Below are 20,432 nucleotides of genomic sequence, written 5' to 3'. Positions count from 1 at the left end.
GGATTAATTCAAAAAAGACCCAGGAGAGAATTCTTGCGTCAATTAACTCCCCCATCAGGTTCTGCGTAAAATATAACTCAATATTAACTTGCTTGGTTTGTTTTTTCACTATTGTGCAGTCTTTCTAGGGATTGGAAAGGACTACAATTCCCATGATTTCTCTCACTTCTTACAGACATAGACCTCGATTCATCAAGTTCATGACAGTTTTGCTGAAGGGGCATGGTGAAGTCAGAAGAGCCTGATTCATTAAAGGGGTTTTCCCATTAACAAAGTTAATTTTAATCAATAGATCTTGGAATAATAATAATTTCCACAATTGGATGTGTTTAAAATAAATGTTCCTGTGCTGAGATAATCTTATAAATGTGCCCCTGCTGCGTACTGTGTAATGGCTGTGTCTGACTGTACAGGAACATGGTCTGATCATACCACAGCTCCTGGACAGGGGAGGAAGCAAAAGAGTATACAGACATTACAGCACGGGATCACAGATAATTCTTTATTTGAGGTAAAACATTTTAAAAACGTGCAGGGAAATGCTTTATCTCACATAATGAATCAGCTGCTGTAATGTCTGTATACTCTCTTGCTTCCTCCCCTGCCCAGGAGATGTGGTATGATCAGACCATGTTCCTGTACAGTGAGACACAGCCATTACACAGTACACAGCAGGGGCACATTTATAAGATTATCTCAGCTCAGGAACATTTTTTAAACACATCCAATTGTGGAACTTATGATTATTCCAAGATGTGTTTATTAAAATCTAATTTGATATTAACTTTGTTTGTGGGAAAACCCCTTTAAGAGGCGCAGGTTCGCCCATGAATGAATCAGACACATCTTAACAATAGTGTGCGCCTCATCACAAATTTTACTCAAGTCAGCGACTGGAGTAAGATTTGTGGCACAAGGTATGCCACAACTCGCCATGAGTTAGATGAGCAGGCGTCACCACGACCCATCTTGCCCCTGTGTCCCAGATCCACCTATTTTGACAGAGCTGGACAAAACTGGTGTGAAAAGCCAAAAGTCACAATATTTTTGCACAACCTTGATTTGCACAAAAATTTACAAATTTTTCAAAGTATTTTACAACAGTTTTCTGACATAAAGACTTTGATGAAGGTCATTGCACCCAGGCAAAACTGTCGGCTTGCACCTCCATTACAAGGTGTTAGGGTATGTACACATGGAATCTTTTCGCTAAGATTTTGGAGTGGAAACTGAGCTTAAATGTTTTAGGAATTTTTGAGGAGGATTTGGAAAATTTCCGCTTAGTTTGTACTCCAAAAACTCTGCAAAAAACTCAGTGTGCACATACAAGTGCTTCTCACGAAATTAGAATATCATCAAAAAGTTAATTAATTTCAGTTCTTCAATGCAAAAAGTGAAACTCATATATCATATAAAGTCATTACAAACAGAGTGATCTATTTCAAGTGTTTATTTCTGTTAATGTTGATTATGGCTTACAGCCAATGAAAACACAAAAGTCATTATCTCAGTAAATTAGAATACTATATAACAACAGCTTGAAAAATGTTTTTAAAATCCGAAATGTTGGTCTACTGAAATGTATGTTCAGTAAATGCACTCAATACTTGGTCGGGGCTCCTTTTGCATCAATTACTGCATCAATGCGGCGTGGCAAGGAGGCGATCAGCCTGTGGCACTGCTGAGGTGTTATGGAAGCCCAGGTTGCTTTGATAGCAGCCTTCAGCTCGTCTGCATTGTTGGGTCTGGTGTCTCTCATCTTCCTCTTGACAATACCCCATAGATTCTCTATGGGGTTAAGGTCAGGCGAGTTTGCTGGCCAATCAAGCACAGTGATACTGTTGTGTATAAACCAGGTATTGGTACTTTTGGCAGTGTGGACAGGTGCCAAGTCCTACTGGAGAATGAAATTTCCATCTCCAAAAAGCTTGTCGGCAGAGGGAAGCATGAAGTGCTCTAAAATGTCCTGGTAGACGGCTGTGCTGACTTTGGTCTTGATAAAACACAGTGGACCTACACCAGCAGATGACATGGCTCCCCAAACCATCACTGATTGTGGAAACTTCACACTAGATGTCAAGCAGCTCGGATTGTGGCCTCTCCACTCTTCCTCCAGACTCTGGGATCTTGATTTCCAAATTAAATGCAAAATTTACTTTCATCTGAAAACAACACCTTGGACTAAGGAGCTACAGTCCAGGTCTTTTTCTCCTTGGCCCAGGTAAGACGCTTCTGGCGTTGTCTATTGGTCATGAGTGGCTTGACACAAGGAATGCTACACTTGTAGCCCATGTCCTGGATACGTCTGTGTGTGGTGGCTCTTGAAGCAGCGACTCCAGCAGCAGTTCCACTCCTTATGAATCTCCCCCAAGTTTTTGAATGGCCTTTTCTTAACAATCCTTTCAAGGCTTGCGGTTATCCTGGTTGCTTGTGCACCTTTTTCTACCACACTTTTTCCTTCCACTCAACTTTCCATTATTATGCTTGGATACAGCACTCTGTGAACAACCAGCTTCTTTAGCAATGACCTTTTTTGGCTTACCCTCATTGTTGAGTGTGTCAATGACTGCCTTCTGGACATCTGTCAAGTCAGCTGTCTTCCCCATGATTGTGGACCCTACTGAAACAGACTAAGGGACCTTTTTTAAACTCTTCGGAAACCTTTGCAGGTGTTTTTTGTTAATTATTCGAATTTACTGAGATAATGACTTTTGTGTTTTCATTGGCTGTAAGCCATAAACATCAACATTAACTGAAATAAACACTTGAAATAGATCATTCTGTTTGTAATGACTCTATATAATATATGAGTTTCACTTTTTGTATCGAAGAACTGAAATAAATTAACTTTTTGATGATATTCTAATTTAGTGAGAAGCACTTGTATCAGTGGTCAGTTTCCTGAAGCAGCTTCACTGGTGGGTTTGCTGTAGTTCTTGCCAATGTCTTTTACTCTATGCTTTCAAGCATAGAGAGCAGAAGAATGAGCATGTTACTACTTTTAACCGCTTCAAGGTTTCAGAACTCTGAAGTGGTTAAAGGATGTGACAAAAGAAAGAACATGTGCACAGCAATGTCTTTTTAACATTGCTGTGCACTATCCTCATTTCATGGGGTGCTTTTGCGGTGCTTTTTCAGGAGGATTCTGGGCAAAGAAGCTTCAGGAAAAAGCTTGTCGTTGTTTTATTGAGGCAATTTTGACTAGAACAACTCGGTGGCTATTCCAGCGTAACAAAGGCATCGAATGCACTTGTCCTAAGGCTATGTGCACATATAGTTTTTCAGGGAGTTTTTGGAGCAGAAATTTAGCAGAAACTCTCCAATGGTATGTTCATCACTCACAGAACTGCTGCAAAAAATGAACATAGTGCACAGCAATGTCAAAACGGCAGTGGTGTGCACATGTTCCATCTTATGTCACTTTTTTATCCACTTCAGGGTTCAGAAACCTTGAAGTGGTTAAAAGAAGTAACACACTCATTCTTCCCACTCTAGATACTTAAATGTATACAGTAAAAGACACCAGAAAGAAACTTGGCAAATCCACCAGCAAAGTTGCTTCAAGTTTTTGTGTTGGAAAACGAGAAAAAACAAACTCAAGAGGTTTCCATTTGAAGAACTTTTTTTGTTTTTGACCGCCATAAAAAAAAATTCCAAATGTACATTGTTTTAGACGATACTGTAATTACTCTGTCTTGAAAATTAGCTTTCCTCCAAGAAGAACACTGGCTCTCTAGTGACACCTATTGGAGGTAGCTACCCTATAAATCAATATCTAACCCTTTCCTTGCCACATGACATGATATTTAGCTTATCCAGAATCAGTCCGAGTCATTTTTAAAACGTTCTAACACCATAAAAAGCTATTTTTTTGTTCATCTTGCCTCCCAAAAAAAATGAAATAAAAAGTAATCAAACTGTCATTTGTGCCCTTTGAATTATATTAATAAAAACTGCAACTCATTCCACAAAAAACAGAGGTATAAACTGGAAATATCCTGGTTTCTGCTATGTATCACTTACTGGGCTGCGTGCTGTCATTTTAAAAGGAATTTGCCAAAAGGGTTTTGATATGTAATCTGAGAGCAGCAAGATGTAGGGCCAGAGACCATGATTCCAACTATGCATCGCTTACTGGACTGCATGATGCAGTTTTGATAGAACCCTGTTTTCTCTGTATCAGAGCCAAAATGTTGAGCCCTGTGTAACCTTGCCCACAACCCTGATTGGCAGATTCCTGTGCACATCAGTGGTGGGGCCGGGTTACACAGATTAGCCTGACTGGCCTGCTCTGAGACCTAGTCAGGCTCCTGCTGAAAAAAACACTGATTGTATTGAAACTACAGCATACAGCCTAATAAATGACAACTCTGGAATTAGTGTCTCTGTTCCTACCTCATGCTGCTCTCAGATTCCATTTCAAGGGATTCAGCTAGCACAGTATGACTGTTCAAACTAAGTCCTGCCGCACTGCGCATCACGACGGGGCCAATTATTTACATACACCTTCTCACCTTGTTATCTCTCTTATCTCCACCCCTCTTCTATGATTGACAGCTCTGACTTCATAAAGCCAAAAAACGGAGGAGCTAGATAGAAACCAAGCAAGTGGGAAGGTGTGTTTGTTTGGCCCCGCAGTGAAGCACTGAGCGCTTGTATTTGGTTTGCACTGTCATCCTGTGCTAACAGAGCCACAGCCCCACTATCAGTATTTTGTCAGTATTCGGTCAGTATTTTTTCTCAGGAGTGGGAGCCAAAACCAGTAGTGGGTGATAAATGCAGAATTGGTGACTTGTTTCTATTATACCTTTTCTCTGCTGTTAATTGAAGGTTCCAGACCACTACCGATCAGATGTTGATGACCTATCAATGAGATATCCAGACAACCCCTTAAAAAAATAGATGCCATATTGCCAAGTTCTATTATACAATTTTGGACACATTGTTAGGCTATGTTCACACATCATGGTTTTTTCAGTGTTTTTTGCTGCAAATTTTTATGCAAATTTTCAGCGGCCTTTTGCAGTACCAGCAAAGTCTATGAGAAATCAGAATTCTCTGTTCACACATCATATTTTTTTTTGTTCTGTATTTTGTGCCTTGCATGGGTTTTTTTTGGAAAATAGAGCATTTCACTTCTTTCAGCATTTTTTCACCCATAGAAAGTAATGGGTGGTGAAAAAAAACGCACCAAAATTTGAATCAGCGTTTTTTCAGCGTTTTTGATGGCAAAATAGAAGGGGGTTCTTTTTTTTCACAGAACTTTATGTACATGCGTAAATAGAGATGGAAGGACAGTGAAAAAAAGCTGAAAAAAAAAAACACAAAAAAGCACCAAAACTGCAAGAAAAAAAACTCAACAAAATGCCCCTGATGATAAAGTTTTGCTGCAAATTTGTGACGCAAAAAAACATGATGTGTTAACATAGCCTTACATTGCTAATCCCGAAAGCTACAAAGACGAGAGCAATTCTTCTCTTCTGATACAGCCAAATCAGATCTCCTGCTTTGCACTGAGGAGAGGCAACACCCCAAAACATGAGTCTGCAAATTGAAATTCTGGTTTGGTTTTTATCCTAAGTCATGATCAAGGCTTGTTAAAGAGTCTTTTAGGATTTTTACTTCCAATAAATGGCGCTAGAGTTCAAGTCATCTTCCTCTCTGAAGAAGCAATTTGCAAATCTCTCTGAAATCTATGAAATACTGTTAATTTTTTGTGTACATTTCAGGTCCAATGTCCAGACAGCTACAGAAGGCATCAGTCACCCTTGTTGGAGATCAAACCTGTAAAAAATTCTACCCCATTCAGATTAGCCCCAGAATGCTGTGTGCCGGTTTCATGCAGGGCGGTGTGGATAGTTGTTCTGTAAGTACTTTTTTTTTTAATCCTATCTTACCTCATCCCAACTTTGCTGTGTTTGGCTGTGTGCCCACTATGTGTTTTTCAAGCGTTTTTGATGCGGAATTTCCACAGCGGAAATGCTTTAAAAACGCTTGGTAATACGTGCCCCATTGTCCCCAATGAAAATCTGCATGTTCTGTGCTCATGCTGCGGAATTTTCCGCAGCGGATTTTCAGTGCGGAAAAATCCACAGCATGTCCATTATTTGTGCGTTTCCGCATGCGGATTTAACTACTCAATGCATTTGAAAAACACATGGCAAATTTGCATGTAAAAACGCTGCAAAAACGCTTAAAAAACGCGTGTAAAATCCACAAGCGTTTTTACTGCCAAGGACATGCAGAAACGCTGCAGAAATTTTCTGCTTCAATTCTGCATCGTGGGCACATAGCCTGAATCTGAGCTCACACCACTTCTCCAACCTATCACTCACCACAGATGTTTTTTTTCCATCTTCTGGCAAACATGCAACCATAACACCCATTCTTAAAGAAGCCCTCCTCCCATCAAAGTTTTTATCCTCATAATATATTACAATCATCATATTATATAGTACTGTGTACTTACAATTAATCCTTTTGCCTTTCTACTCAGTTAATTCTCCTCTTTTCCATTAGGTCTATGACATCACATGATTAAAAACTGACTAGCTGAATCCTTCTAAGGTCTGTGTAGTAACAGGAGGTCAATTTTCCCTGTATGAGTCATGAGTCACTGCAAAAGTCCCTGGCAGGGTGGGGGGGGTAGCAAGGCAGTTGGGTCAGGAGTAGAAAACGGGAATGATAAATGCAAGGACAAGAGACTTCATGTTTCTACATAGAGCAGAGAAAAGAGAAGAATTATCTGGGTAGAAAGGCAAAATGAGCGATTGTAAGTACACAGTGCTATATGATATGATGATTACAATATATTATGATAAAAAATTTGATGGGAGTGTTACTTTAAGAAGCCATCCCTTAAAGGGGTTGCCAACTACTTGGACAACCCCTTATTAAGCCCCATATTCCCCAGTATAAAATAAAAATAAAAGATCAGCTAATGTGCTTAAGTTCTCCGACCTCCTTCTGAAGTCCGAGGTTCATCCAAAGCAAGTGTGAGTGATGCAGCCAATCAGCTCATGATTGTCTGTAGTGCTCACATGGCATAACAATGTTACGCGAGCCCTGGGAAACCCGGCACTGGTGCTAGACGTATCTGTTCTTTTTACAGTACACTGGGGAATATAGGATTTAAGAAGAGGTTGTTTATTTAGTGGATTGTCCACTTTGATCTGTCCTACCACCAATACCACCAGTTATCAAAAATGCTAGTAAATGCCATTATCTCCCACCTAGACTACTACAACATCCTTCTTTGCGGCCTCCAAATTAAAGCGTTTACGCCTTTCAAATCCACCCTCAATTCTGCTGCCCATTAAACCCACCTCTCCCATTGTGAGTTTCTTCACCAATTACCAATAACCCATCAAGTTCAATCCAAAATACTAACAATGACTCACCTACAAGGCTGCCCACGTCCTGTCCCCTCCATAATTCACCCACCTAATCTCCTGCTACCCTCCCTCCCCCCATACTGATCATGAGAATTTGGGATTTTATTACGTGTTCTCCCCTGACCACAAGACTGAAGCCAGAAAGAATTAAATGGAGTGACATATCTCACATTCCTAGACAAGACCGCCCGCTTCATTCAACTCCTACTGTCTGGGATCAGGCTATGATCCAAAAATGTGACCTCCATTAATCCAACAATCATCACCTATCTAGTTGATATTTCGTAGTTATTGTTTGCTAAAACCTTTTTTTACATGTAGAGGAACCTGAAATTAATGATGTTTTAAAAAAATAATATATTAGCATGTAATTGGACCAATCAATATTGCTTCTTCACAAGTATAATTTGGGTCATTTATACTTAAATGGGGGTTGTCAAGCACTAAGATATTGATGACCTATTCATTGGATAGGTCATCAGTATGAGATCAGTGGAGGTCTGACACCCGTCACCTCCAGTAAACGGCTAATATTTGCTCCAACACGAGGCAGATGTAAGCAGCATATGGAGCGAAACACTCCCACTCCGTACATTGTTTAGTAGGGGCTGATTGGTTTGGCTGCTGGATGACCTCGAAATGTTAGTTCCAGACAACCCCTTTAAAGTGTAACTGTCTATGGTGTCCATAACATCTGAGCATCTACATCCTAGAATCACATGTATTTGAGAAAATCTGCAACGGAAAAAGCTACTTCCATTTCAATGCAAAAACACTGATGGCAGTGACACGCATTTATGGCTTGTTTTCTTTTCAAGCTCACAGAAGCCTATTAAGGAGGGATGAGCTACAGTATATCCAGAGGATATCACTTTTGGGGGGAGGAAAACAGCTTTTGGTTTATTCCACAAACAAAATACATTTCAATCAATAGATCTTGGAATAATAAGTTGATGTTTTAACCCCTTTTCAGCATGGTACGTAATAGTATGCACCACGTCGGAACCCCCGGTTCAGCGCGGGCTCTGGCGCTGAGTCCGCACTGAACCGGGCACATGTCAGCTGATTTATACAGCTGACATGTGCCCACAACAGCCACGGGTGGAATCGCAATCCACCCGCGGCTGTTAACTAGTTAAATGCCTCTGTCAATCTCTGACAGCGGCAATTAACTCGTGCAAACCGGATGCGCCTCATTTACCCCGCCCATCGGTGACGCCGTCATATGATCACGGGTCACCGATGGGTTGGCATAACAACCCGGGGTCTGCAGCAGACCCCTGTGGTTGTCATGTCCAGATTGCTATGAGCGCCGCCCAGTGGTTGAAGCTCATAGCAAGTGAGCAAATCTGCTGCATACATGCAATCTGCTCATCGCCTGTATGCAGCAGAGCCGATCAGGAAAGTGCTGTGTCTAGTCTCCCATGTAGACTATAGAACCAAGCAAAAAGTAAAAAAAAAAAGTTTTTAAAAATATTAAAAAAATATAAAAGTTTAAATCACCCCCCTTTCAAAATAAAACAATAATAAAAAAAAAACAAACACATACACATATTTGGTATCGCTGCGTTCAGAATTGCCCGATCTATCTACCACCTAGTATAACATTGGGCCGAGTGCTACCCGATAAAACATCACATAGCACTCGGCCGTGTTATATGCTAGTGTGAGCGAGCCCTAAGTTTGTTAGGACAGCCACACTGATGAGAGAAGGTGGTCAACCCGTTTAAAGACTATGGACACAATTCATTTATTGCATTTGTGCCTTTTTTGTATAGTTTTGGGCTTTTTTCATTTGCAGCCCATTCTTTTATTTTGAGCTTTTTTTAACCCCTTTCCGACGTGGTCAGTAATAGTACGCACCACGTTGGAAAGGCCAGTTCAGCGGGGGCTCTGGTGCTGAGCCCGCACTGAACCGGGCACATGTCAGCTGATTTATACAGCTGACATTTGCCCGCAACAGCCACAGGTGGAATTGTGATCCACCCGCAGCTGTTAACCAGTTAAATGCCGCTGTCAATCTCTGACAGCGGCATTTAACTCGAGCTTCTGGGAAGCACGTCCTAGGCCCCGCCCATCGATGACCCCGTCACGTGATCGTAGGTCACCGATGGGTTGGCATGACAAGCGGGTTCTGCAGCAGACCCCTGTAGTTGTCATGTCTCGCTTGCTATGAGCGCCACCCAGTGGTCGGCACTCGTAGCAAGTGAGCATTTCTACTACATAGAGGCGATCTGCTCATCGCTTGTATGTAGCAGAGGCAATCGGACAGTTGCTGCTTCTAGTCTCCTATGGAGACTATAGAAACAAGCAGAAAGTGTAAAAAAAATTTTTCAAAATATTAAAATATAAAAGTTTAAATTACCCCCCTTTTGCCCCATTCAAAATAAAATAAAAAATAAACCACACATACACATACCGTATTTTCCAGAGTATAAGACGACTGGGTGTATAAGACGACCCCCAACTTTTCCAGTTAAAATATAGAGTTTGGGTTATACTCGCCGTATAAGACTACCCCTCTTCTAACGCACATACGGTAAAAAAAAAAAAAAAAATCAGATTTGATTTCAATATGGTAATTTTAAAGTGATGAACCTTACCGCCGATTGGCTGGTTGTTTATACAAATCCTGCTTGGATTGGTCAGCTATCCCTGCCTGCCCAGCTCTCCCTGTCTCCAAGACTATCAGAGCGGTAGCACATCCCTCTGGCCCGCCCTTGTATCCTATTACCGGTACCTCCTTCTCTGCCTCTCTGATCTCGCTCCTGAAGACTGCAGTGACGAGGTGAGGGGGCGCCACACCGGGAAGGTGTAAGTGAAGCAAGCTGCAGGCATCCGGGACGCCCGGGGTATGGAAAAAAGAGAAAGCGCGGTGCTGTGGCCAGAAAAACACGCCTTTCACTCGTCTGGCCTGCCCTTGTCTTACCTCCTTCTCTGCCTCTCAGATCTCACACATGCGAGCCTGCCCCGCTTCACTGCAGTCCTCAGGAGCAAGATCTGAGAGGCAGAAAAGGAGGTAATACAAGGGCAGGCCAGACGAGTGAAAGAGGCGTGTTTTATCTGGGCACAGCACCGCTCTCTTTTTTCCATACCCCGGGCGTCCCAGACGCCTGCAGCTTGCTTCACTTACTCTTTCCCGGTGAGGCACCCCCTCACCTGGTCACTGATGTCCTCAGGAGCGAGATCCTGGAAGGAGGTACCGTTAATAGGATACAAGGGCGGGCCAGAGGGATGTGCTATCCCTCTGATAGTCTTGGAGACAGGGAGGGCTTACCCTAAATACCGTATTTTTCAGGCTATAAGACGCACCGGACCATAAGACGCACCTAAGTTTTAGAGGAGGAAAATAGAAAAAAAATGTAAGCAAAAAATGTGTTCACAATGCACTTTTAAGGGGGAGGGGGTCTTCTGCTGACACTGGTATAGTGGTAATGTCCCCCAATTCTGACAGTATCCCCATCCTGGTATATAAGCCCCCCATCCTGGTATGCCTCATCCTTATCCTGGTATGCATGGCACCCCTCATACCTATCCTGGTATGCATGGCACCCCTCATCAGTATCCTGGTATGTATGGCCCCCTCATCTTTATCCTGTTATGTATGCCCCCTCATCCTTATTTTGGAATGCATGGTCCCCCTAATCCCCATCATGCTGCACACAAAAAAAAATAAACATTCCTACTCACCTTTCTTCTCTCCTCCAGCGCTGCGTCCTGTCTGCCCGCACTGATCTTGCCATGTGAGCCGCGCATGGCGTCACTACCATGCACGACTCACAAGGAGAGATCAGCTGCCGGAAGTCACTGCTCCCCACGCCGGGACAGTGTGTGCGAGGAGCAGTGACTTCATGCTTCTTAATAGCCGGCACACAGCGCGGCTCCTGTTGCTGTCAGGCGATCGCGTGTACCCGCTATTAAAGGGCATGAATATTCACCCCTCCCCACGCCCATGGGCGTGGAGAGAGGTTTAATATTCATGCCCTTTAACAGCGGGCACAGGCGATTCCGGCAGCAGCAGGAGTCGCGCTGCGGCTACACTGTGTGCCACTAGTAAGGAGCATGAATATTCAGTGCTCCCCACGGCGTGGGGAGCACTGAATATTCATTTTCTTTAGCAGCAGGGACAGTGTAGGCTGCAGCCATCTGAGCCCCGCTCCTCCGTGGCTACCGCTCCCCCCAGAGATATATATACCAACTCCTCCCCCAACATTCGGACTATAAGGGTATACGCCCTATAAGAAGACACCCGGCGTATAAGACGACTTCTGACTTTTGAGAAGATTTTCAGGGATTAAAAAGTCGTCTTATACGCCGGAAAATACGGTATTTAGAATCGCCCGATCTATCAATATAAAAAAAAGCATTAATCCGATCGGTAAACGGCGCAACAAGAAAAAAATTCCAAACGCCAGAATTACATTTTTTGGTCGCCGCAACATTGTAATATAATGCAATAACAGGCGATCAAAATATCTGATCTACCTCAAAATGGTATCAATAAAAACATCAGTTCGGCGCGCAAAAAATAAGCCCTCACCCAGCCCCAGATCACGAAAAATGGAGACGCTACAGGTCTCGGAAAATTGCGACTTTTTTCTTTTCTTTTAGCAAACTTTGGATTTTTCTTTTTCACCACTTAAATAAAAGAACCTATACATTTTTGGTGTCTACGTACTCGTATTGACCTGGAGAATAAAAATGGCAGGTCAGTTTTAGCATTCAGTGAACGTGGTAAAAAATAAAAAAAAACTGCGGTATTGCACTTTTTTTTTTTTGCAATTTCACCGCACTTGGAATTTTTTTCCCCTTTTCCCGTACAGGATATGGTAAAACAAGTAATGTCATTCAAAAGTACAACTTGTCCCTCAAAATATAAGTCCTCACATGGCCATATTGACCAAAAAATAAAAAAAAAAGTTATGGCTCTGGGAACAAGGGGAGCAAAAAACGAAAACTCAAAACCGGAAAATGGTCCGGGGGTAAAGGTGTTAAAACAAATCTGCTCTCCTCACTGCAGAGCGATGACCGCAAACCTGTGTGTGATTCACAGCTTTCAGATCTCATCTCTGGCATTCAGTTTTCATATTACTAGATCTTGCAATAAGTTACACAATTGGGTGCATTAAAACAAGTTCTTCTGCTATGTAGTTATTTGCTGTGTCCAACATTGCAGAGCTGCTCCAGTTCATGGTCCACACACCACAACTCCTGGCTAGGTGGTGGAAGCAAGTGGTCTCATGTACAAAGTGCATTTTAATTAACATATTTTATTTATTTTACTCATGTATAGAGCACCATTAATTCCACAGCGCTTTACAGACATTATGATCACTGTCCCCATTAGATTCCCTATCAGTATGTCTTTGGAGTGTGGGAGGAAACCCACACAAACACAGGGAGAACATACAAACTCCTTGCAGATGTTGTCCTTGGTGGGATCTGAACCCAGGACCCCAGCGCTGCAAGGCTGCAATGCTAGCCACTGGCCCACCGTGCTGCCCACAGATCTTGGCACAATCGTAATAGTTTCACAATTTGATTTGTTAAAAAATGTTCCCGAGCTGAGATAATCTTATAGACGTGCACCTGCTATGTAGAGTAACGGCTGTGTCTGACCATGTAGAACTGCTACAGTATATTGTCGGCACATACTACAGCACCTGGCCAGGGGATGGAAGCATAAGTCCCTTATAAGGGAGTATACAGACCACACAGCAAAGGCTCACAGCTGCTGCTTTCAGAGGTAACATTTCCCTGCCTGAGGTAACACACTACTGAGTGTTTCTGCCACGTCTGCAGTCCTATGAGCTCATCATAAATCAAATCAGTGATATAGGAGTCCCAGTGGCTGTGGAGCTTACATCACTGGCTTGATTTATGTAGCGCTTACAGGACTGGTGATAGGGCATAAATTCTCGTTGCTGTGATAAAACAGAAACGTGTTGCCTTAGAATGAAACAGCTGTGAGCCCCTGCTGTTTAATCCGAATACTCACTTATTGTAAGTGATTTATGATTCCACTTCTAGTCAGGAGGTGTGGTATGCACAGATCATCAACTGGAGCAGCTCTGCATGGTAGGACACAGCCCTTACACAGTACATAGTGTACATTTACAAGATTAGCCCAGGAGAGATTTTTTTTTTTTTTTTAACACAAATTGTGGAACTTATTATCGCAAGATCTATTAATTAAAATGTGCTTTGTACATGGGAAAATCCCTTTAAAACAAACAAAACGTAATATATTGTTTTAACGTGAAAGGTTTGAGAGATAATCTTTGTATTCTACTCACATGGGATGCACAAAGTAACTTTTTTCCTCTTTCTTTTAGGGGGATGCTGGTGGACCTCTAGCTTGTAGAGAACCATCTGGCCGATGGTTTCTTGCTGGAATAACTAGCTGGGGCTACGGCTGTGCGAGACCATACTTTCCAGGAGTTTACACCAGAATAACAACTGTCCGCAACTGGATTGGGCAGACTTTACGATTATGAGGGTTATAACTCAGGGAGAGGCATGACCAAATGCAAGGCTTAACTTAAGGCCTTGGAATAACCACAAAGGACTTTCTAATGCCCTGATCACTCATACACTTCGGATGGAAAATGTAAACTATATTTTCTATTAATAAATGTGACCTGCTTTTATGAAAATATCAAATCATAAAATGAGATTCTGAGCCTATGCCATTTAATACATTATTCTAATACATCATAGATATAAGGAATATTTATTTTGTATAAAGGTCGATGATTGTAATAAGGAAGATAATCCTAAAAGGCAACTTTTTATAGAGTTGCAGGTATAAAACCCAAAATGTGCATCACTAACCCAAAAAGTGACTATTTAGCAAATTCCATAACTATTAACCATTTCATGGTGGTAGAAAAAAGAACAAAGGGAAGATAGTAGTGTCTGGTTTGATATAAGACAGCCCTTGATATCATACATAGAATAAGGGAAGTAATAACCAAATGTACCACTAGCCGGATATATTAGGGGAAGCCGTTTTGTTCAATGAACAAATATGCATGAAGTGCAACCTAGGAACTGTGAAGCTTAAGAAGCCCACAAAATGTCTGCGTCTACCATATGTATGCGATTGCCATATTGTACACCACAAATATGCATGTAAATATTCATAGAGGCATATTATGCAGGTAACTGATATCTTGTTCTAGAGAAATTGTATAAATGTGCATCTGTAAAGATTCCCAGAATGAAGGATCACACAATTCAATGAAAATCATTTTATTCATCTACGTCTGCTTCCATTAAGATCCCAAGGAGATGAAATATGAATGATTCACTTTAATCCAGACCGATGAGGCATTCTGACAATCTGTAACAGCGTTGCAGTGAGTGCATACAATGTCTATGATCAAGTATGTAACCAGTAAAATATACGATTAAACAGCAAGTGTCTCAAGTCAGTGTGGTCTCACGTTCAGCGTCCCCGAAATTCACCTACGAGGGCTCCTGACAGCGCTGCTCAAGTAGGACGTGCTCGACTCGAGAGTATAAATGAAGTTAGAGAAAATTATGGAGTTGTACGGTCCAATTCTAAGTGATTCATAACCCACATGTATATTCCACATGCTGCATGTAGAACCCAAAAATTGAGCACAAACCTCAGCCTAATGCAATCCTGAGAAATAGCCTTTTATAAAGGATGTACTGAAATAATGGCCAGCACGCCGCACAAAATCAATGATCAGTACAGACACGGGGAAACAGAACACATTACATATTTCAGTAGGGATCTTCCAAGAGGACAAAAACACCATTTAAAATCTAAATTAGGAAAAATCGTTCAGCGGATTAATGAGCCATACAGTTCATCAATGGCATAGCCATTATCCATTTCAACCATTCACTGCCTCTTGCTACGCCATGAAGGTTTATCTTCCTGGTCATAATCTTTTATGGTGAGCAGCTCCAGTGCAGCGGAAAGGATAACTACCAGGTGTAGTAGGTGCAGGATTTCTGTTGGATGTTCGGTGGCTCGGCTCATTTCACATCTTGGCTCGCTCTCTCTGTAATCTTGAGTTGTAGGCTCTGGATACAGTATTCCAGGCATCCATGTATCTGTCCATACACATTGCAATGCATTTCTGTGGAGAAAAAGGATTCTGAAAGTCATTTTAGTTATAAGTTTCTGCAGCACAACAGAAAATAGAGAGCAACTAAACTTTCAGTCTTTGCAAAGTTAGGAATTTTTGTAAAATACAGTACTGTGCTAAAGTTTTTGATAATATGGAAAATAAAGTTGCAAAGTAAAAATGCTTTCAAAATAGAAGTGATAATAGTTCATTTTTTTTATCAATTAATAAAAAGTGAACGAACAAATCAATATTTGGGGTGGCCACCCTTCAATCCTACAAAATCCCTTTTTAAAGGCAGTGAAGTGCCAAGAGTGTGCAAAGCAGTCATCAAAGCAAAAGGTGGCTACTTTGAAGAACCTAGAATATAAGACATATTTTCAGTTGTTTCACACTTTTTTGTTAACTATATAATTCCACATGTGTTAATTCTTAGTTTTGATGCCTTCAGTGTGAATGTACAATTTTCATAGTCATGAAAATACAGAAAAATCTTTAAATGAGAAGGTGTGTCCAAACTTTTGGTCTGTACTGTATATAAATCCATGCAAACGGCATGGATTTATATAGTGTGACCATAAAGAATGTTTAAAAATAAAAAAATAAATTATACTTACCTTCCGATGGCCCCCGCAGTCTTGCTTCACTCCGTCCTGGCTGCCGGCAGCTCGCGGTACACTGAAGGACTTGCCGTCACATGACTATGACATCAGCGCAGGTCATTCAGTCCACCGCGAGCTGCCGGCAAGGGAGGACAAGAGCAGCGGGGGCCATCAGAAGGTAAATATATATATTTTTTTTTTACAGGTTCCATGGTACCTGGGTCCGGAGGAGAGTCTCCTCTTCTCCACACCTGGGTACCATCCGCACATTGAAACGCTTGGATTCCGCATGTACAGATGCAGTGATGCGGAATCCAAGCGTTCCAATGCAAGTCAATGGCGGCAATTACGCTGCGTGTCCGCAAAATTAATGGACATGCTGCGTATTTTTCCGCAGTGATGATCCGCAGCGGAAATTTCCGCAGCATGTGCACAGCACATGCGGATTATCATTGGGGAACATGGCAGGCCTTCTACCAAGCGTTTTTTAAGCGATTCTGTAGCGTTTTTTCCGCTGCGGAAACGCTTAAAAAATGCATCATGAGCACACAGCCTAAAGGGGATGTGCACTTTCAGTAAAGTGGTCACCGAAGTTGATAAAATAATCAGGTACTCTGCTTCCCACCCCCTGGGTTCAGAGCAGGCTTCCCACTACTGCTGCGATCGCAGCCCCAGATTTGTGACTAAAGTGGTGATGCCACGTCAAGCGCGCGTCACTGCTCTAGTCACTGATTGGGCATGCGGTCAACCTCTGCCCAAGCACTGAGTTCAGTAAGTGGCCAGAGCAGTGGCGCGCGCTCTTAACATGGCATCACCACTCTAGTTACAACACCAAGTAAGGAGCAGCAGCGGGGAGCAAGCATTGGACCCTGAGAGGGTTTGCTATTTTATGTATTCTACACACTTTGGGGACTACTTTATGTGTCATTCTTCGATGTAGTACTGCATTGCACAGTACAGAAGCGCTACTAGATATCTCATTAGCAAATGTGATTTAGATAACAGTAGTTTTACCAGTGAAATGCTCACACAGAGTGGCGAAGACTAATGGGCCGCAGTGTTCAGAAGAGCATCACACCACCCTGCCCTAGTTGATACCACTACTGGACCCACCTGGTTTCACAAGATGCTTACCTACTTCTCACATCTGAGTGCAATTTCACAAGGCATCTTCTTTCCCAAGACAACATAACAATCACTGCAGTCTACAACTGTCAGAAAACCTTAATGCAGCTGTTAATGGCTTTTAGGAAGTCCATGTGCCAATTAATTCGGAGGGTCTGGGGGTGGAATCTTCAGCAAACGTTGCATCCTGACAAACTAACTTTAGATAGATAACACATGACAATTGAGATTAAGCTCCGCTTGTTGATTCCAGCGGTTGTCACATGTGACCGTAAGTCTGCGATTCAGATACCTGCAGTTTCACAACTAGAGCTTTAATCTCTTCGCTCAATGTTCTATTGAGAGAGGCGGCTGAGACCACAAGTCACATCATTACATTCACGTGAGGACTTCTGGAAACAACCAGCACAGCATTGACCACCATTAGGATTCGGCAAGCTGCAGAACTTGCCGAAGATTTCACCAGGGATGAACAACCCCTTTAAGAGTCATCCAGCTGCTATCAGCATATTTTCATGGCAGGCCCGATATCGATCTAGTGGTTGGTCATCTCCCTGCACTGCATATTCTCCTGGAAGCACAGGCAGAATAAAGCATTGGTAGAAACCAGTACATAACTAAATAATGGAAGCCACGTACCTGCTCAGAATTGTCCAATGATCCTCCGGGTTTCGCAATACATTTTCGAAAACATTTATCAGTCATCCGCTGTCAAGATAACAAAGTGGTTAGTGACAGTCTACAACATTGTAAAGAAATAACTCCGTATTCATGTAGACCATTTACAGAGTTACTGTGAAACCTCAAGGGGCAGCGTCAAACCACCCACAGTGGCCAACATTCACAAATTATGAAGCCATTATGGGTGGGTGGAGGTTTAGCCGTGTGCGATCAGCAACCCTTGTGGTTTCACCATTCCTTATGGTACACATGAAAAACCTCACAGTCCAATCAGGTGGTGTCACCATCAAAGTATATAGGTAACAAAAGCTATACTGCTTGCAGTCATCGATTTTTCACCTTCTAATGGACATGCCACATTCCATTACGATGTAAAAAGCCAGCAATTATTCACCACAAGATCGTCATCCTGGATCTCCCACAAGAGCTCAATTTCCCCTGCTAGAAAATATATAAGAGGGGATTGAGCTCTGGAGGCAGATTTTCAGATTTATGCTCGGTCCAGAGATCTTAATATCTCATCTCATTTAGATGCAAGAAATATGTGGATTTCTCTGGAATAAGACATCAGATCGCAGATATCTGCTACATCATCTTATTCAGCTTCCTATGACCTACATGCCCATATAAACAGCTTAGGAGGGTTGGTCCTACTGACAGGTTCTTTAAAGGGTTAATTGTTAAATGGCAGGTGCCAGCAGTAAAGACAAACATAGCGCTATGTTCATATCTATTAAAGGTCCACACAGCGGTATGAAAAGTTCATGTAAATGGAATATTTTCTATTCCAAAAAATAGAAGCAGTTCCCATCAGAGGAAATACTCTCCCACGTTCTTCTGCAGGATCAGTCCTGAAATGTATTGAAGAGGCGTACAGAAGGGGAGCTCCTCTGCAGTCCTCGGCGGCAGGCACTGCACCGCGTACAGAAGGGGAGCTCCTCTGCAGTCCTCGGCGGCAGGCACTGCACCGCGTACAGAAGAGGAGCTCCTCTGCAGTCCTGTACGCGGTGCAGTGCCTGCCGCCGAGAAGAGGAGCTCCTCTGCAGTCCTCGGCGGCAGGCACTGCACCGCGTACAGAAGAGGAGCTCCTCTGCAGTCCTCGGCGGCAGGCACTGCACCGCGTACAGAAGAGGAGCTCCTCTGCAGTCCTCGGCGGCAGGCACTGCACCGCGTACAGAAGAGGAGCTCCTCTGCAGTCCTCGGCGGCAGGCACTGCACCGCGTACAGAAGAGGAGCTCCTCTGCAGTCCTCGGCGGCAGGCACTGCACCGCGTACAGAAGAGGAGCTCCTCTGCAGTCCTCGGCGGCAGGCACTGCACCGCGTACAGAAGAGGAGCTCCTCTGCAGTCCTCGGCGGCAGGCACTGCACCGCGTACAGAAGAGGAGCTCCTCTGCAGTCCTCGGCGGCAGGCACTGCACCGCGTACAGAAGAGGAGCTCCTCTGCAGTCCTCGGCGGCAGGCACTGCACCGCGTACAGAAGAGGAGCTCCTCTGCAGTCCTCGGCAGCAGGCACTGCACCGAATATAGAAGAGGAGCTTTTCAGCTCTGCAGCTGTGTACATGAGAACAGGCGATCGTTGGGAGTGCCAGACCCCACCAATCTGATACAGATGACCTACCTTAAGGCCCACTATACATATTAAATAAAAGTTCACTGAATCAACAGATTTCAGAAGACCATCTAATGTGCATGGGGGTCTCCAGGTTGCAGGACTGATGATGCTTGAAGGGGTGTGCTGGGGGCACAAAAAATGCTCATAAGATAGTAGCAACTCACTAATACCAGGGATGCCCTGATCACTCAGGCAGAAGGGCAGTCACACATGCCATGGGGCCCTGACTGTCAGCCCATGCATGGCCATTCACAAGTGGACGGGACAGAAGTAGGCAGGCTCGGAAGCCGCCCCCTGTGACAATGTGCCACAGCTTTCAGAAATCCTCTGCGATCACAGGCTGTTCCTCCATTAAGACACCATTACCAGGCCCTGCTCAGCACAAGCCCGGCTGACAGGGCAGCACTAGACTGCTCTGCAGGACAATGGCGGGAGCGCAGCACAAGGTCAGCGCTGTCACATGCAGCTTCCCCTCACTGACCTGCAGCAGCTCCTGGGCATTGGCCACCGCGATCTGCACCTTCACTTGCTCCATGATGGCGCCGGTGTCGATCTTGCCGGAGGCCGCGGCAGAAGCGGCCGGGGAAAAATCGGAGCTGAACCCGTCCATGTTTTCACTGAGCGGTAACAGCTCAAAGTCACACACACATGTGCCGGCTACTTCCGGCTGGAATGCGGAAACGGAAGCTCTGGGTAGACTGTGGTGCAAAGCATTGTGGTAGTTGTAGTTCTGGGAGCCTATGTTCTTATGACTAGCAATCTAATCTATCTAATATACAGTGCTCAAAATAAATAAAGGGAACACTCAAATAACACCTCCTAGATCTGAATGAATGAAATATTCTCATTGAATACTTTGTTCTGTACAAAGTTGAATGTGCTGACAACAAAATCACACAAAAATCATCAATGG

The 20,432-nt window shown here is 43.3% G+C and overlaps 2 protein-coding genes across 2 annotated transcripts in view; one reads left to right on the top strand and one right to left on the bottom strand.

The window, feature by feature from the left end:
- TMPRSS9 (transmembrane serine protease 9) overlaps nt 1-14,970 on the top strand; it is a 134,868-nt gene extending 119,898 nt beyond the window's left edge. Inside the window, exons 18-19 of the mRNA XM_073636898.1 lie at nt 5,730-5,866; nt 13,730-14,970. Coding sequence (XP_073492999.1) covers nt 5,730-5,866; nt 13,730-13,891 — 299 coding nt within the window. The 3' untranslated portion in view covers nt 13,892-14,970. The remainder of the gene's footprint in view (nt 1-5,729; nt 5,867-13,729) is intronic.
- On the bottom strand, nt 14,637-20,213 carry TIMM13 (translocase of inner mitochondrial membrane 13). Its single transcript, XM_073636897.1, has 3 exons — nt 20,001-20,213; nt 17,866-17,934; nt 14,637-15,511 (listed from the first exon to the last, which is right to left on the bottom strand). Exons 1-3 carry the CDS (start codon nt 20,127-20,129, stop codon nt 15,413-15,415), a joined length of 297 nt encoding a protein of 98 aa, XP_073492998.1. The 5' UTR covers nt 20,130-20,213; the 3' UTR covers nt 14,637-15,412.
- Between the last annotated feature and the right edge of the window lie 219 nt (nt 20,214-20,432).

Source organism: Phyllobates terribilis, unplaced genomic scaffold (genome assembly GCF_046119375.1).
Source record: "Phyllobates terribilis strain yellow unplaced genomic scaffold, ASM4611937v1 Scaffold_1__5_contigs__length_1240528914, whole genome shotgun sequence".
Classification (NCBI taxonomy): Eukaryota; Metazoa; Chordata; class Amphibia; order Anura; family Dendrobatidae; genus Phyllobates; species Phyllobates terribilis.
Note: the sequence above shows the minus strand (reverse complement) of the source record. Positions and strands in the feature narration are given on the sequence as shown.